The sequence below is a fragment of the Aquarana catesbeiana genome, linkage group LG05 (genome assembly GCF_042186555.1).
Source record: "Aquarana catesbeiana isolate 2022-GZ linkage group LG05, ASM4218655v1, whole genome shotgun sequence".
In the NCBI taxonomy this organism is placed as follows: domain Eukaryota; kingdom Metazoa; phylum Chordata; class Amphibia; order Anura; family Ranidae; genus Aquarana; species Aquarana catesbeiana.
In genome coordinates, this window is record NC_133328.1 from 57578520 (window position 1) to 57593067 (window position 14548).

The 14548-nt window shown below is 41.9% G+C and overlaps 1 protein-coding gene across 1 annotated transcript; it reads left to right on the top strand.

Moving 5' to 3' along the window:
* The first annotated feature begins 7817 nt into the window (after positions 1-7817).
* On the top strand, positions 7818-13696 carry PTF1A (pancreas associated transcription factor 1a). Its single transcript, XM_073632664.1, has 2 exons — positions 7818-8459; positions 13420-13696. Exons 1-2 carry the CDS (start codon positions 7850-7852, stop codon positions 13623-13625), a joined length of 816 nt encoding a protein of 271 aa, XP_073488765.1. The 5' UTR covers positions 7818-7849; the 3' UTR covers positions 13626-13696.
* The last annotated feature ends 852 nt before the right edge of the window (positions 13697-14548 follow it).

Here is a 14548-nt window from a genome sequence, read left to right on the forward strand (position 1 = left end):
GCCGGACGCATGGATTCCAATGGAGTTTTTTTTTTTTTTAAAGCACATGATTAGAGCCTGAGGCTCTAATTGGCGTCAAAAAAATCATGGGCTGGGGCACAGAGCACTGTGCCCTGAGCCCACCCAGTTGTGTGACAATAACGAATTATTATTCACTATTGTCTTCCCAATTCTCCTCCCGGCCAATCACAAAGTGGGTCCTGAGATCTGATTGGCCAGGGATCTTAGGACTCCCTGGCCAATCGTGTCTCAGGACACACTTCCTGTTCGGCCAAGAGGAGAATGCACGGTCCTGCTCTTCCTGCCCTCTGCCTCCTAAGGTAAGGCCTCTGATCGCCACCTTCCTGACCATCTCCCGCCTGGGGTGGGGGTTTCGATCGCCACCTTCCCGTTCCATCTCCCGCGGGCGTGGGTTGGTGTTAGTTTGCAGCCCCCCCAAATATTGAGCATTGGCGCCACAGCTACCTGTGCATACCTTATAAATCCCTCAAAACCCCTCCATTCCTGAAATGATGCTGTTTATTTCAGCCAGGTCACATGCACAGTTTAATCTACATTCATGGCACACTATCTGTGCCATTAAATTTGGAATGCCTGTGCTGTCATAATGTAATTCCCTGTCTGCGGCACAGGCGCTTGTATTCATATATCTATACACAAATGTTTTGCCTTTCAATACTATTTTTAAACTGAATGCGTTGTTTTACAAGATAAGGATTCACAGATACTCTAATTCCACTTTAAATACAAGCAACAGAGGTACCTGAACTTGATTTGGTATCAGCCACTTGCAGTCCTTATACAGCAGAACTCGGATTTGGAAAAGGAGAAGCAGCACAAGAAGCCAGTTAGGTGTGCTATAGTAATCACATGTCAACAAGGGACCTGCTGACAGGAGGAGAGAGAAGAGAGATGGGCTCATCAGTCTGCTGCTTCTCTTTTCACTTTCCAGCTACAGGCTAGGGAAGGGACAAGACCTGCGAGTGTTTAGACTTGTGTCAGGGGAGTACAGCTTTTCACATACACAGGTTCACATGAGTTGTAGCATTAGGCCCCTTACACATGGGGCAGGCTCCGCTGGAGTCTGCTTGCTCAGCAGAGGATATGCCCGCTAATTCCCACTGAGCGGACACAGAAACAGCCTGCTCTCCTCTATGGGCAGTCGCATGTAAATGGACCGCCTGTCTGTTTACACCTAACTGCCATCTGAACCGATCCGCCAAACGGATGGGGAACAGATCTCTATCCATCTGTTTTTATTGGACAGGATCAGATGTTGGCAGATGTCAAAGGACACATGTTGCTTGACACCTTCCGCTCCATAAAGCTGATTGGAGGGTCCAATCGGGTCCACCTAAAAACCTGACAGGTGGACCCAATCGGGCCACTGGTGTGAAAGGACCCAAAGCTGCATGCAGCCACATTACTATGGTTGGCTTTACATGGCAGAGGTAATTAAGTGCTGCATTTGCAGGTATTTGAGTGTTGAGACAAACCATTTAACACTGACAGGGCTGCTTACAATGATCAGCTTTTATTTATTTATATTAAACCTTTATCCCAAAATGAAAACAAATTGTTGCTGTAACTGCATATAAAGTGTTAGCATGAGTTTTTAGTGTATCTAGATCTGCATGTGCAAGTAACACTCCCCTCCCCCCCCAGACTGACAATGCTGCTGTCCAAAGGTGTCTCTGTTGCTCCTTCATCCAGAAAGGGGGTGCTCTAATACAGGCCCTGTGTTACTGGCCAGATCACCAGGTGAAAACAGAAGGAAGAAATTCTATAAAAAAAATAGAAAACTAATGCAGTCAACAATCAGTAGTCAATCCAATGACTGGTAAGCTACATATTACATTTTTGGATTTGAGTTTAATACCCATTTAACGTGAAACTGTATCTCTTTTTCTTTCTTTCTCTCTCTATTTCTCCAGATTTGTAGATTACTGAGAAAAAGGGAATGGGGTGGGCAATGCTTTGATGACAGACTGCCCTTAGCAGGTTGGCTTAGGTCCCTATGTGACTCTCAAGGTTTGATCTTCACTTTTGACTGCAGAGATGACTGGAATTCTCCAAAGAGTTTTTGATCTCTGGTTGTGCTACTGTAAATGTACAGTTTACTTTGTATTAATGATTGCCTACCTGACCTTGTCGCTACTACATGACATCAATGTTGTGTAGGCCAGAGGTGTCACGCATCTGCTAAATATTTAATAAATGGCTAGTGATTGGAAAACAGTAAATGTGGATTATGTGTTAAAGAAAATGAAAATAGGTGGTTCTACCCATGACAAGAAGATCTAATCCTTAAAGTGGAACTCCAAGGACTGGCCAGCTGAGCACCTTATTAATATGCCCAATTGTTGTGAAAGTGACACATAGAAAATATTATTCCTGGGGTTGTGTTCCTTTAAATTTCACAGGCATCACACTTATATGAATTTTCAAAGTGAGGCCTGGAGGAGACCAGAGCAATGCAAGGATTGCAATAGGTATATGGCCCTTTTCCATACTGGATGCTGTCAACCAGTGGTTTCCAAACTGCAGCCAGGGGCTGGATGTGGCCCTTCACTTTCTTTTACCCAGCCATTGGGGCACTATTCCATCCACTGACGCCAACAATGGGGTGTAATTCCTCTCACTGCCCCCAAAAAGGGGCACAATTGTTCCCAATGACACCAATGATGGGGCACAATTCCTCCCACTAACACCAATGATGGGACACTATTTCTCCTAATGACACCAATGAAGAGACACAATTCCTCCCACTGACACCAAGGAAGGGGCACAGTTCCTCCCGATGACACCAATGATGGAGCAATATTCCTCCAACTGACACTAATGATGGGGCACTATTCCTCCCATTGACACCAATGATGGGACACTATTCCTCCCACTGACACTGACAATAGGGGACTATTTCTCCCACTGACACCAACAATGGGGCACTATTTCTCCCAATGACACCAACAAAGGGGCACAAGTTCTTCCACTGAAACAGAGGAAGGGGCACAATTCCTCCCAATGACACCAATGATGGGGCACTATTCCTCCAACTGATACCAATGATGGGGCACTATTCTTCCTACTGACACCAACAAGGGGGCACTATTCCTCCCACTGACACCAACAATGAGGCACTATTCTTGCCACTGACACCAAAAATAGGGGACAATTTCTCCCACTGACACCAACAATGGGGCACTATTTCTAGAACTGACATCAATGATAGGGCATTTTCTACTGCCATTGACCACAGTCCGGCCCCTCTAAAGTCAGTAGGACACTAAACTGGCCCTTAGTTTAGAAAGTTTGGAGACCCCTGCTGTATACTTTTGTCTCAACCCAAACGGAATTCTTTAATTATGGGGTTTGTTTAATCATCCACTTCTTCTATGTTTTTTAGGCTCCAGTGAACAGATCTCTGGACAGAAAGTCTCACTTGGCTGTATTTTTTATTCCATTTACATGGCAGAGTATTCAGTATACAGTTCTTTAACCTCAGCAGAAGGATTGATACTCCATCAAAGATAATGGAGATACTCTGAGAAGGTGATAGAACTTGACACTCCATTGAGAAGTTATCTCCATTAAAGGCAGTGATTGATCCAAGTCATAGCTAAGTGAAACATCAACTTTCCTTATATTGATCACTGCTAGCCCCCTAGTAGGGAAATGGTTAAGTGATATTTCCTTAATGACACCTTGCAGAAGCTTCACCAGGACAGAGGTCGCAGACTGATAACGTCCTTGTCATGAAAAGCTGTGCCTGTCCTTTTCCCTGCCAGACACCTTGCCCCTCCACTTGTTGATTGATGAGGATCCAGAGACAATTATCATGTCCTGCTCCCAGGGTGACAGTCATTAGGGTGAGGTGTTTACAGAGCTCAGATAGGAGATACAGACCATTGCAGCTATACAGGACAGTTTTATTCAGTTTCAAATGCATTATAATAGCTAAAAGAACTTATTTTTGAAAAAAAAAAAAAAAGAAATCACTTTATACTTATCTTGAATTTGGGTGTCTTCTAGCCAATCCAATGACACCTTGTTCACCCCATAGCGGTATGCAATTCTTAGTCCTGAACAAAATGGCATTCACTTAATATTCATCTCCAGGCAAAACTTTTTTTAGGATTGAGCAGGAAATGATTAGAGACTTTGTCAAGTTTTTGTTTCAGTCTTTGTCCCAGTCGGGGAGATTTAACCCTCTATTTGTACTGGTGTCACAAAAAATGAAATGAGTTGTCCCCAGAACAGGAGGTGGGGGAAAATCTTCCAATGGTGACACCTGTCCTGGGGACAATTTCCTAACAGGGAGATTAATATTAGAGATTTGTCTCCACAATGAGACAAAGATAGATAGATAGATAGATAGATAGATAGATAGATAGATAGATAGATAGATAGATAGATAGATAGATAGATAGATAGATAGATAGATAGAACGAACATAATTAAATATGTGTATACAATAATTTTTATTCGCAGAACTTTGCTACACTCCATGGGTAGAATCTAAATCAGGTTGTTAGGAGACTGTTAGGAGGTTGTTAGAAAGAGAAATCAGTAAATTGTATCTAATTCTGTAAATAACAAAATATAGAGATAAGAAGGAGTTCCATATGCAGCCAGTAGGATCACACTGGTCACATATACTGTATATCTCTGACAAATATGGATCTATCAGATATTTTTGAAATATTTTCTCTTTCGCTGGTACATGTAGTACATCTGTCGGTCCTCGTTGTAAGAAGCCAGGAATGGACGAGCCTCCCATATCCCCCCACCCTCAGCCCCCCAGGTCCGGATATCTCCGTTGAATATTTTACTTAAACTTCTGTCTCTAATTTAAGCAAACAAATAGTACAAAACAAATATATTTTAGATAATATTGGTGAGGAGGGCTAATTGAATGTTGTTTATGTGTAGGAAGAGGCGACCATACACATAGCGATTATCTTCTTGACGAATGTATTGGGGACATATGATTCGTGTAGAAAAATGATAGGAAATATCTGATCAGAACAGAAGATATTGTTCAATATGTTATATATTGAAATCTTACTCTATGGACAGTGGTATAGGAGAAATAATACACAGCCGATCGATTGGAGTATGATAACAAGAAAACCAGCACACCTCCCACCCCTCAGTCCTATCTCTAGTAATACAGAAAACTGATTACTGATATACCGGTATGTACTGCGGGCTATAGATCTGACGATAACTTTTTATTGCAATGGTGTTGGTGTTGTTTGCACTTTTATGATTCCGCATATGTATGATAAATTGGACATTGAGCGCAAAAATGTCATTTTATTGCTGTCTGGAGTATAGGACGATCACAGAAAGATATCTGATTCTGTTCAACATGCAAAAGATCAAAAACAAACAACACGTCACCCCCAAATCATATGAATTACAAAAAAAGTTACATAAAATGTCATATATGTGTGATTATGTATATATTTTACTGACTGGCCATACAAGGATCAATTGCTTGGTTATCAACCAATATTATATTTGATATAAAATACACATTAAATATATATATATATGTATATATATATATATATATATATATATATATATATATATATATATATTAAATATGATATATATATATATATATATATATATATATATATATATATATATATATATATATATATATATTAAATATGATAGATAATTTAAGAATAATCTGTTATGTAGATATAAATATACATTGTATGAGAAGAGCGAGTATATTAAATCAACGAAGATTTAATATATCATATCTGTAGTTATAAATAATGTACAATTTATTTATCAAAGACATATAAAGCAGCAATCATTTTTAAAACACACACACAATGTATAGATATCGATATTCTAAAGTTTTGCTGTATGTTTTTTTCAGGCACTAATGTGTTGAATACAATTATTAAAATTGTAAACAATATTCACATAATTCAGCTAATAAAAAGAAGCAACTCTTCTGAATACAAAGCAATGTAAAGGTGGCCATACAATCTGATAGTGCAATCTCCTTTAGATTTACCATCAGCTATAGCGCAAGAGCCTGCCTGATTCTACACAAATTGGGGTTGATTTACAAAAGGCAAATAGTCTGTGCACTTTGCAGGTGCACTTGCTGGAGATCTTTGAAAACCGAGGAATATCTATTATTATTATTCTTGCATGTAATTAGGTATTCTTTGCAAAGTGAAGCTTCACCTCATTTACTAAGCTCTGGTGCAGAGTGCACAGTCTATTCGACTTTAGTAAATCAACCATTTAAAAAAAAATTTTTTGAGTGTTTTATATCCTATTGACACCTCTAAAGAAATTGCACAATCAGACAGTGTATAGGCAGCTTTGAATTATTTTTTTGATACATGTGACTGAGTGATAGAAGTGATAGCATCACCTTTTCACAGGGTTCAGTTCTCTGCTTCTACACAGGTCTGGAATTACTTTTGGTAATAGGCAAAGGTTTTAGTAAAAAATCAATGGGGTTGATTCACTAAAGGCAAATAGACTGTACACTTTGCAAAGTGAAGTTGCTCCAGAGCTTAGTAAATGAGTAGAAGCTCTGCTGACTTCCATCAGCCAATCATGTGCAAGCAAAAATGCATTTTTTCCCCCCTTGCATGTGATTGGGTATTCTTTGCAAAGTAAAGCTTTACCTCATTTACTAAATTCTGGATGCCCTTGCAAATATGTTGGGGAACAGGAGAAAGTGTAGAGAAGGGCAACCAAACTGATAAGAGGCATGGAGGAACTCAGCTATGAGGAAAGATTAGAGGAAAGGAATGTATTCTCTCTTAAGAATAGGAGATTAAGGGGGGATATGATCAACATGTACAAATACACAAGGGACCTGTATAGTGAACTTGGTGTGAGTTATTCACTTTAAGGTCATCACAGTGGACAAAGGGGCACTCTTTCATCTAGAGGAAAAAAATATTTCATCTCCAAATATGGAAAGGTTTCTTCACAGTAAGAGCTGTGAAAAGGTGAAGTAGACTCCCCCAAGAGATGGTTCTGGTCAGCTCAGTAGATTGCTTTAAAATATGTCTGGAATATTTCCTAAATGTACATAACATAACTGGATATACTAGCATGTATAGTTAATGTTGATCCAGGTAATATCTAATTGCCTCTTGGGGGACTAGGAAGGATTTTTTCCCCTGCTGGAGCAAATTGGTTCATGCTTTGCTGGGTTTTTTCCTTCCTCTGGATCAACTTATATACTGGTTGAACTAGATGGGCTTGTGTCTTTTTTCAAGCAGACTGTAACCTATTTGTCATTAGTATCTGCCATGTGTATTATATATTTATTATTTAAGGAGATTAGGATGTAAGGTTCCCTATATGATTATTCACTTTACAGATGTCGGGGTGCTAGGCTAGTCTGTATAAGCGTGTTATGGGACTGAGGAGGGGACTTGCTGTGACATTTAATTGTCTCTGGCTGTGTCTATGCAGTGTGCTGTAGGCTGCTGTCCACATGGAGTGTCCTGATTATGGGCGGCTGACACCATGATTTGTGCCCATTGTCCCCCTACAAGCCCATGATGCCCCCCCCCTCCACATTGTGCTGGCCGCCTCCCCCCCCCCCCCCCCCCCTTGTGTTGGGAAGACTCAGCAGCTGGGTGACCCATTACCTGTGTGAGAAGCAGCGAGGGGGGCGTGGCTGCCCGCCTAGCACCTGTAGGTGTTTGTAGGGGGGGAGCGAGGCGCTCGCTGATTGGCGGAGGGCTGACGGTCCAGGCACGCGTCTCTGGATGTTCTTATAAGAATCCTGGCGTGTCCTCATCTAACAGCACTGCAGAGCTCGCAGCCCCCCGGGACCCCCGCCATGGACACGGTGCTGGAACAGTTCACAGGGCTGGAGTCCTTTCCTTCCCCTTACTTCGATGAGGAAGACTTCTTCACCGATCAGTCCTCTAGGGACCACCTGGACACCGAGGACTTCTTGGAGGACGACGTTGACTTCTTGACCGGCCAGATCCAGGACTATTACAAGGACAGCCGCATCCTGCACGGGGAAGACTACTGCGACGCCGGGAACTTCTCCTTCTCGTCCACCTCGTCCTCCGGGGGCTTCCACTATGACTGCGGGGAGGTCGGCTGCGACCTGTCCCCGGGCATGAAGGGCTCCAGCTGTGGGGCGATGAAGAGGAGGAGGAGGATGAGGTCTGATGCTGAGATGCAGCAACTCAGGCAGGCGGCCAATGTCCGGGAGCGCAGGAGGATGCAGTCCATCAATGATGCCTTCGAGGGGCTCCGGACCCACATCCCCACCCTGCCCTACGAGAAGAGGCTCTCTAAGGTGGACACCCTGAGGCTGGCCATCGGCTACATCAACTTCCTCAGCGAGCTGGTGCAGTCTGATCTGCCTCTGAAGAACCAAAATACTGAGAGCTCCCTGCAACCCAAGAAGGTCATCATCTGCCACAGAGGAACAAGTAAGTGCTCACCTGGGGTGGGAGACCTAAACTTCTGGGGACCTGGAGGCTGTAGACCTAAACTTCTGTACACCTGGGAGTTGTAGACCTAAACTTCCGGGGACCTGAGGGTTGTAGACCTAAACTTCTGCACACCTGGTTGTAGACCTAAACATCTGGGGACCTAGGGGTTGTAGACCTAAACTTTTGCACACCTGGGGACCTGGGGGTTGTAGACCTAAACTTCTGGGGGCCTGGGGGGTTATAGACCTAAACTTCTCCAGGTGATGGAGGGCAGCAGGTGCTAAAGGGACCTTGAGCTAGATATGGAACTCTGTAGTTGCTGAAGAACCATCACAGTATGAGTTCAAATCTGGGAACACCAGAGAGGGGACAAAGAATCTGGGATGGTCTACATCAGTGGTTCCCAGCCTCAGTCCTTAAGTACCCCCAAAAGACCATGTATTAGAAATTTCCCTTAGATAAAATATTTGTCATAAATACCAAGCCATTGACATTGATTTAAAGCAAATGTGCATGAAAACATGACCTGTTTATTTATTTATTTAATTTATTTATTTCAGGTACTTATATAGCGATGTCAATTTACGCAGCGCTTTACATATACATTATACATTCACATCAGTCCCTACACCCTCATTCATACATACTAGGGCCAATTTAGACAGGATCCAATTAACCTACCAGCATGTCTTTGGAGTGTGGGAGGAAACCGGAGTACCCGGAGGAAACCCACGCAGACACAGGGAGAACATGCAAACTCCAGGCAGGTAGTGTCGTGGTCGGGATTCGAACCAGCGACCTTTCTTACTGCTAGGCGAGAGTGCTACCCACTACACCACTGTGCCGACCTGTTGGAGGTACTTGAGGACTGAGGTTGGGGTCCATTGGTTTACACCAGCCTTTTTTAACATTTTCAACACATAAGAACCCTTAAAATAACTTTCTGATCTCAGGGAACCCAGGCTAAAAATTACTGTATGCTCAGGATACATTAGTGTGATGGTCAGTGGAAAGAATGTTTCTTACACTTGTAATTGGGAAAAATTCCCCCTTACAGATAGCTAAAGAGAACGATGGTGTCAATGGGAACATATCTGAGAGGCAGAAATTGCTCATTGGTCAGGAAATCACTAGCAACCTCTGGAGGAACCCTGATTGAGAAAGCCTGGTCTACACCATGAAGGTCTACAAGACCTGACATTACACCATGGGACATATAAGAGAAGAACAAATAAATATGAACACTTGAGCTTCCAGAGAACTTTGAACCTCTATAAAAACTCAGGTCTCTTTTCTCTGTAGCCTCTGAAGAACTAAGAACCCAGCAAAGAAGGGTTCCTAGTTAGAAAAACGTTAGAAGTACTAGCATTGTTATGTCCTAAAGTTGTTGAGAATTTTGAAGTCCCAACTTGGTTGACTCCAGAAACAGTAGAAAGCAGGCACAGGATTCTGCTTCCGAAGCATTACTCTCAACAGGAGCTTCCAACCCTTAGCTGGTAGAGAATAGTTCTCTCTATAGTTGTAGGGGAGGTAAAGCACACTATGAGTTCTAGAAAATTGAAGTGGAAAGTCTGGATATGGGGACCTCCAATGCTGTAGCAGGCTGGGAACTCTATGTAATGGAGAACTACTATTGCTAGAATTATTGAGGAGACACAGGTGCCATCATAGTCCACACCTGCTAAGACTAGAGGACTTCTAGTCTCTGGGATTACTGGAGAGGAGGGGCAGGAGCTAAGGCTCTGGGGCTTTGGGGGCACTACATGTCCCAGCCTAAGTTCATTTAGGATGCATATAATAACAATCTTTAGATTTTGGGACATTAAAGTCCTGGTAAAGATTTGGAAGTGACATTGGAGAGGAGTGGGGCTTTGCTCTCTGGTTAGATGTTACAAGTAGTAGGTGTTCAGGAGTTAGGAAGGACCCTGGATTCGCTTTAATGTCCTTAACTGGAGTCTGTTGGGTTGATTTAATAAAACTGGAGAGAGCAAAATCTGGCACAGCTCAGCATAGAAACCAGTGCGCTTCCAGTTTTTTTGTCAAAGCTTAATTGAACAAGCTGATTGGCTACCATGCACAGCTGCACCAGATTTTGCACTCTCCAGTTTTAGAAAATCAACCCCTTTGACTTTGTCAAAGAAGTGCAGCATGTACAGAAGTTTACACTTCCACAGCAGATGTAGGGCAACTATCTGGCAGAGTTATGTGCACCTGCTAGCTCCTAGTTCTTGTGGCACTACTGGTCCCAGCTTGCCCCGAAGAAGCATGTTAGGATTAAAATTTCCCCATTTTGTAAAAAAGCCCTCTTAGTGAATATTCTGTTCAGTCATATGTTTACTGATCAACTCTGCTAGTACAGTCATTGTAGCTGAAATTAATTTCCAATCAATGATTCCAATTGTGTCAAATCGTTGGCTGCCCGAGGCCAGTGTCACCCCAGCTAAAGAACAGAAATGTCAATGTAGTGGGACTGATTTACTAAAGGAAAGGATGTACATCATGCAAAGTAATTGTTCACTTATCTTAGTAGATCAGATGAAGCGGTGTTCACGTTAATCATCTGATCATGTCCAGAAAATATTTTTATTGTACTTGATTGGTTGTTCAAACCTAACGCAACTTCACCCTTTAGTAAATCATCCACAATGAGTGTCACCATCTATGGAATATTATTGGAGACAGATTGTAGAAATTCAGCACTAGCTAGTGATTCACCTAGGAGCTGACAACAACCCGGGACATTTGTGAGACATCTCCCAATGCCATCGATCCACTTTGAATATAAAAAATCTCCATATTTCCTATAATATGATTAATAACATGTAGCAGCAACATGCATAATTAAAAATAAAGGAAAGCAGTATTAATACTGTAGTTTGTTAGAAACAGAACTGCATAACAAGATTCTCCATTCTATCTTCTAATGAAAATAGTTAAAGCTCACTAGTTGTAGAATCAGCAGAAACCCCCCTTAGGAAATGACTGCTGGACGTCTTTCAAGAATGTGAGCTGCATTACCTAAATACTTTAGAGATTAAACAGGCAAAAAGCAAATTCTGTAATAAAATGTTGACCAAATTAGTAAATATATCTTGGACAAATACACTTCAATGATTTAAAATCAATGCGCCAATATATCACTTTTAATACCTGCACATGAATTTTGCTGACCATATTGAGTTTTGCTTGCAATGTGAGTGATAGCTTCACTACCACTAATTAGGCTATTTTGACAGTGACCAGCATTGAGGGATTTTTCCACCATGCTGGATGGTCATTATGATTTATCATAGACCATTCTTCATTTGGATTCTGGTCAGCTACTGTAGTTAATTATAGGGTGTGCCCACCTGTGGTCAGCCTTAAAGGAAACCCGTTTGTAAGAGAAATGTGGAGATTGCCATTGCTAACCACCATCTGAAAATGCAAGCCCCCTGCTTGTCATGATGACCCTCTTACTTCAATCATTTGAGTCACTGACCTGGATCAAGTTTTCAGATCTGCATTTTCAACTTACTGCATGCTGGTTTCTGGTAAATAAATTAAAGTACTGAATCCAGATCAGCCAGGCAGCTTGCATTCTCAGTGCTCATCATTGTCAGCACACATACTGTATTGTTTCAGTGCAGATTTCTCTTATAGTACTCATAAACGTTAAATTACTATTAGGGTCCATACATGCTTAAGGGTTCCATTGCGGTGTGTTAATGCACATGCGTTTTTAGCATGCCTTACCGCAATGCACAAGTGTGAATAGGCCCTACTTCTCCCAATTGTGGGCATAGATACATACATAACTTACTGGAAATGGTGACAGGGGCACAAATCATACCTTGATCTTTCATTCTTCTACACGGAATGATGAATATAGCCAGTTCCATCACGATGGCAAATCACCTGGTGTGATGCCAAGCACGTTCAGCCACCAAAGATTTCCGCTACTACCCCCTTGTAGGCCAGAAACAACCCAAAGATCATAATTGTCCCTCCAAGGAAAGTCACACTTTCTATTTTTCCTGGTGGCCATTGTCACCAGGATTAAAGTGGAACTAAAGTCCTGCTGTAAACTGTGAGCAGGCAAGCTTTTTATTGCAAAAGAGACATGCACTGTCTCTTCTGCAATAAAATGCCTCTACCCGCCTGCTCACTGTTTCCTCTGACACTGCAAACTGAGCTGCGAATGCGCAGCTCAGCTTACAGTGCTGGGTCGGTCTCCAAGTGCCAGGATGATGGCCTCCTGCGCATGTGTAAGAGTGACTTCATCCCCCGCCGGCCAATAAAGAGGCCCGAAGGCCAAAACTTAGAAAAAGATGGTGGAGTAGGACCGTTGGACAAGTATGTAGACTTTCGTTCCCCTTGAATAGTCAGGGAAATCTACAAATTTGAGTTGTGATAGGAAGAGAAATAGAGTGAAAATCTTCTATTGAGGTCACAACTGGTAAAGATGGGATTTCTCACACCTTGGAGAGATCTCCTCTCACTTACTCTTGTGTCTTCAGACAGAAAGTGAAGGAAAATCTCAAAGTGCTTCAACGCTGAACATCAAGATTCCCATTGTAGCCTATGGTCTGAGCACTGTATTACTTAAAGCATTTCACTCAAAGCCCAAAAAAGTACATGTGCTTATTTGGGACAGAGTTGTGCATTTTTGTTATCTATAGACTTCAATGGAAGCTCCTGAAAAACATATTTTTATGGAAATGTCTTGCCTCTCCTTCTCCTATGCACTAGCTTTCCATTGGCTAAAACAAAAATGCTGATGCCTAAAATTGTGTGTACGAATGTGCATAAAAAATGCTTGCAAAACACTTAAGCAAGCTCAAGTGTGAACCAATGGGGCAATTATTACAGCCTAGGGATGATTCTCCTATTCTACAGAATGTTGAATGACTAGCAATAACTAGGAGAAACAAACCTATCTCTCCCTAACCTATATCTTTTGGTCTCTCTTCTTTAGGATCTCCATCTCCAAGTGACCCAGATTATGGTCTGCCCCCTCTAGCCGGCCATTCGTTATCCTGGACCGATGAGAAACAACTCCGGGACCAGAACATTGTCCGGACAGCTAAAGTCTGGACCCCGGAAGACCCCAGAAAACTAAGCAAATCATCTCTTAACAACATTGAAAATGAGCCACCCCTGACACTGTGTCTGGACATTTGAAGTGGACTTGCACTTTATTGACACTTTTGTAAATATTTATTTGTGTGTGTGTATATTTGTACATAGCTCACCTTGTGCAATGTAATTTATCATATCTGTACAAATCCAATGGCAATCAAGTTAATATTTATATATTTATTACAATTTGTTTAGGTAAACCTGGAAATTGAATGTATAATTTATATTTAATTTAATCTGATATATGCAAAAAATGAAGAAACACTTGTTAAAAATTTGGAGAAAAGTGAATATAATTTATTTTTTAATATTTCTCCTTTTTGAATAAAAGTTTTTTATACAGTATGCTGGTTTGTGTTGGAAGTAAAACCATACTTACTAAAGTAATATGGCAGAAAATAGGCTTGCTGAGTGTGAGTTTATACAGCTGTAGTCAGGCAGTATATAGGCCTTCTGGGTCAGTGTATTATTCACGGGGCCCCTCCTGTGTGGGAGTCCTGGTAGTATGAGGACATGTAAACGCTAATGCCCTGTACACACGATAGGATTTTCCGACAACAAAACCGTGGATTTTTTTCCAAAGGATGTTGGCTCAAACTTGTCTTGCACACACACGGTCACACAAATGTTGTCGGAAATTCCGAACATCAAAAACGTGGTGACGTACAAGACGTACAACGAGCCAAGAAAAATGAAGTTCAATAGCCAGTGCGGCTCTTCTGCTTGATTCCGAGCATGCGTGGACTTTTGTTGCGTCGGAATTGTGTACACACGCTTGGAATTTCCAACAACGAGTTTTGTTGTCGGAAATTCCGAGCGTGTGTACACAATTCCGACGCACAAAAGTCCATGCATGCTCGGAATCAAGCAGAAGAGCCGCACTGGCTATTGAGCTTAATTTTTCTCGCCTCGTCGTACGTCAGTTTTGTTGTCAAAAAATTTGAGAACTTGCTCTCAAACATTTG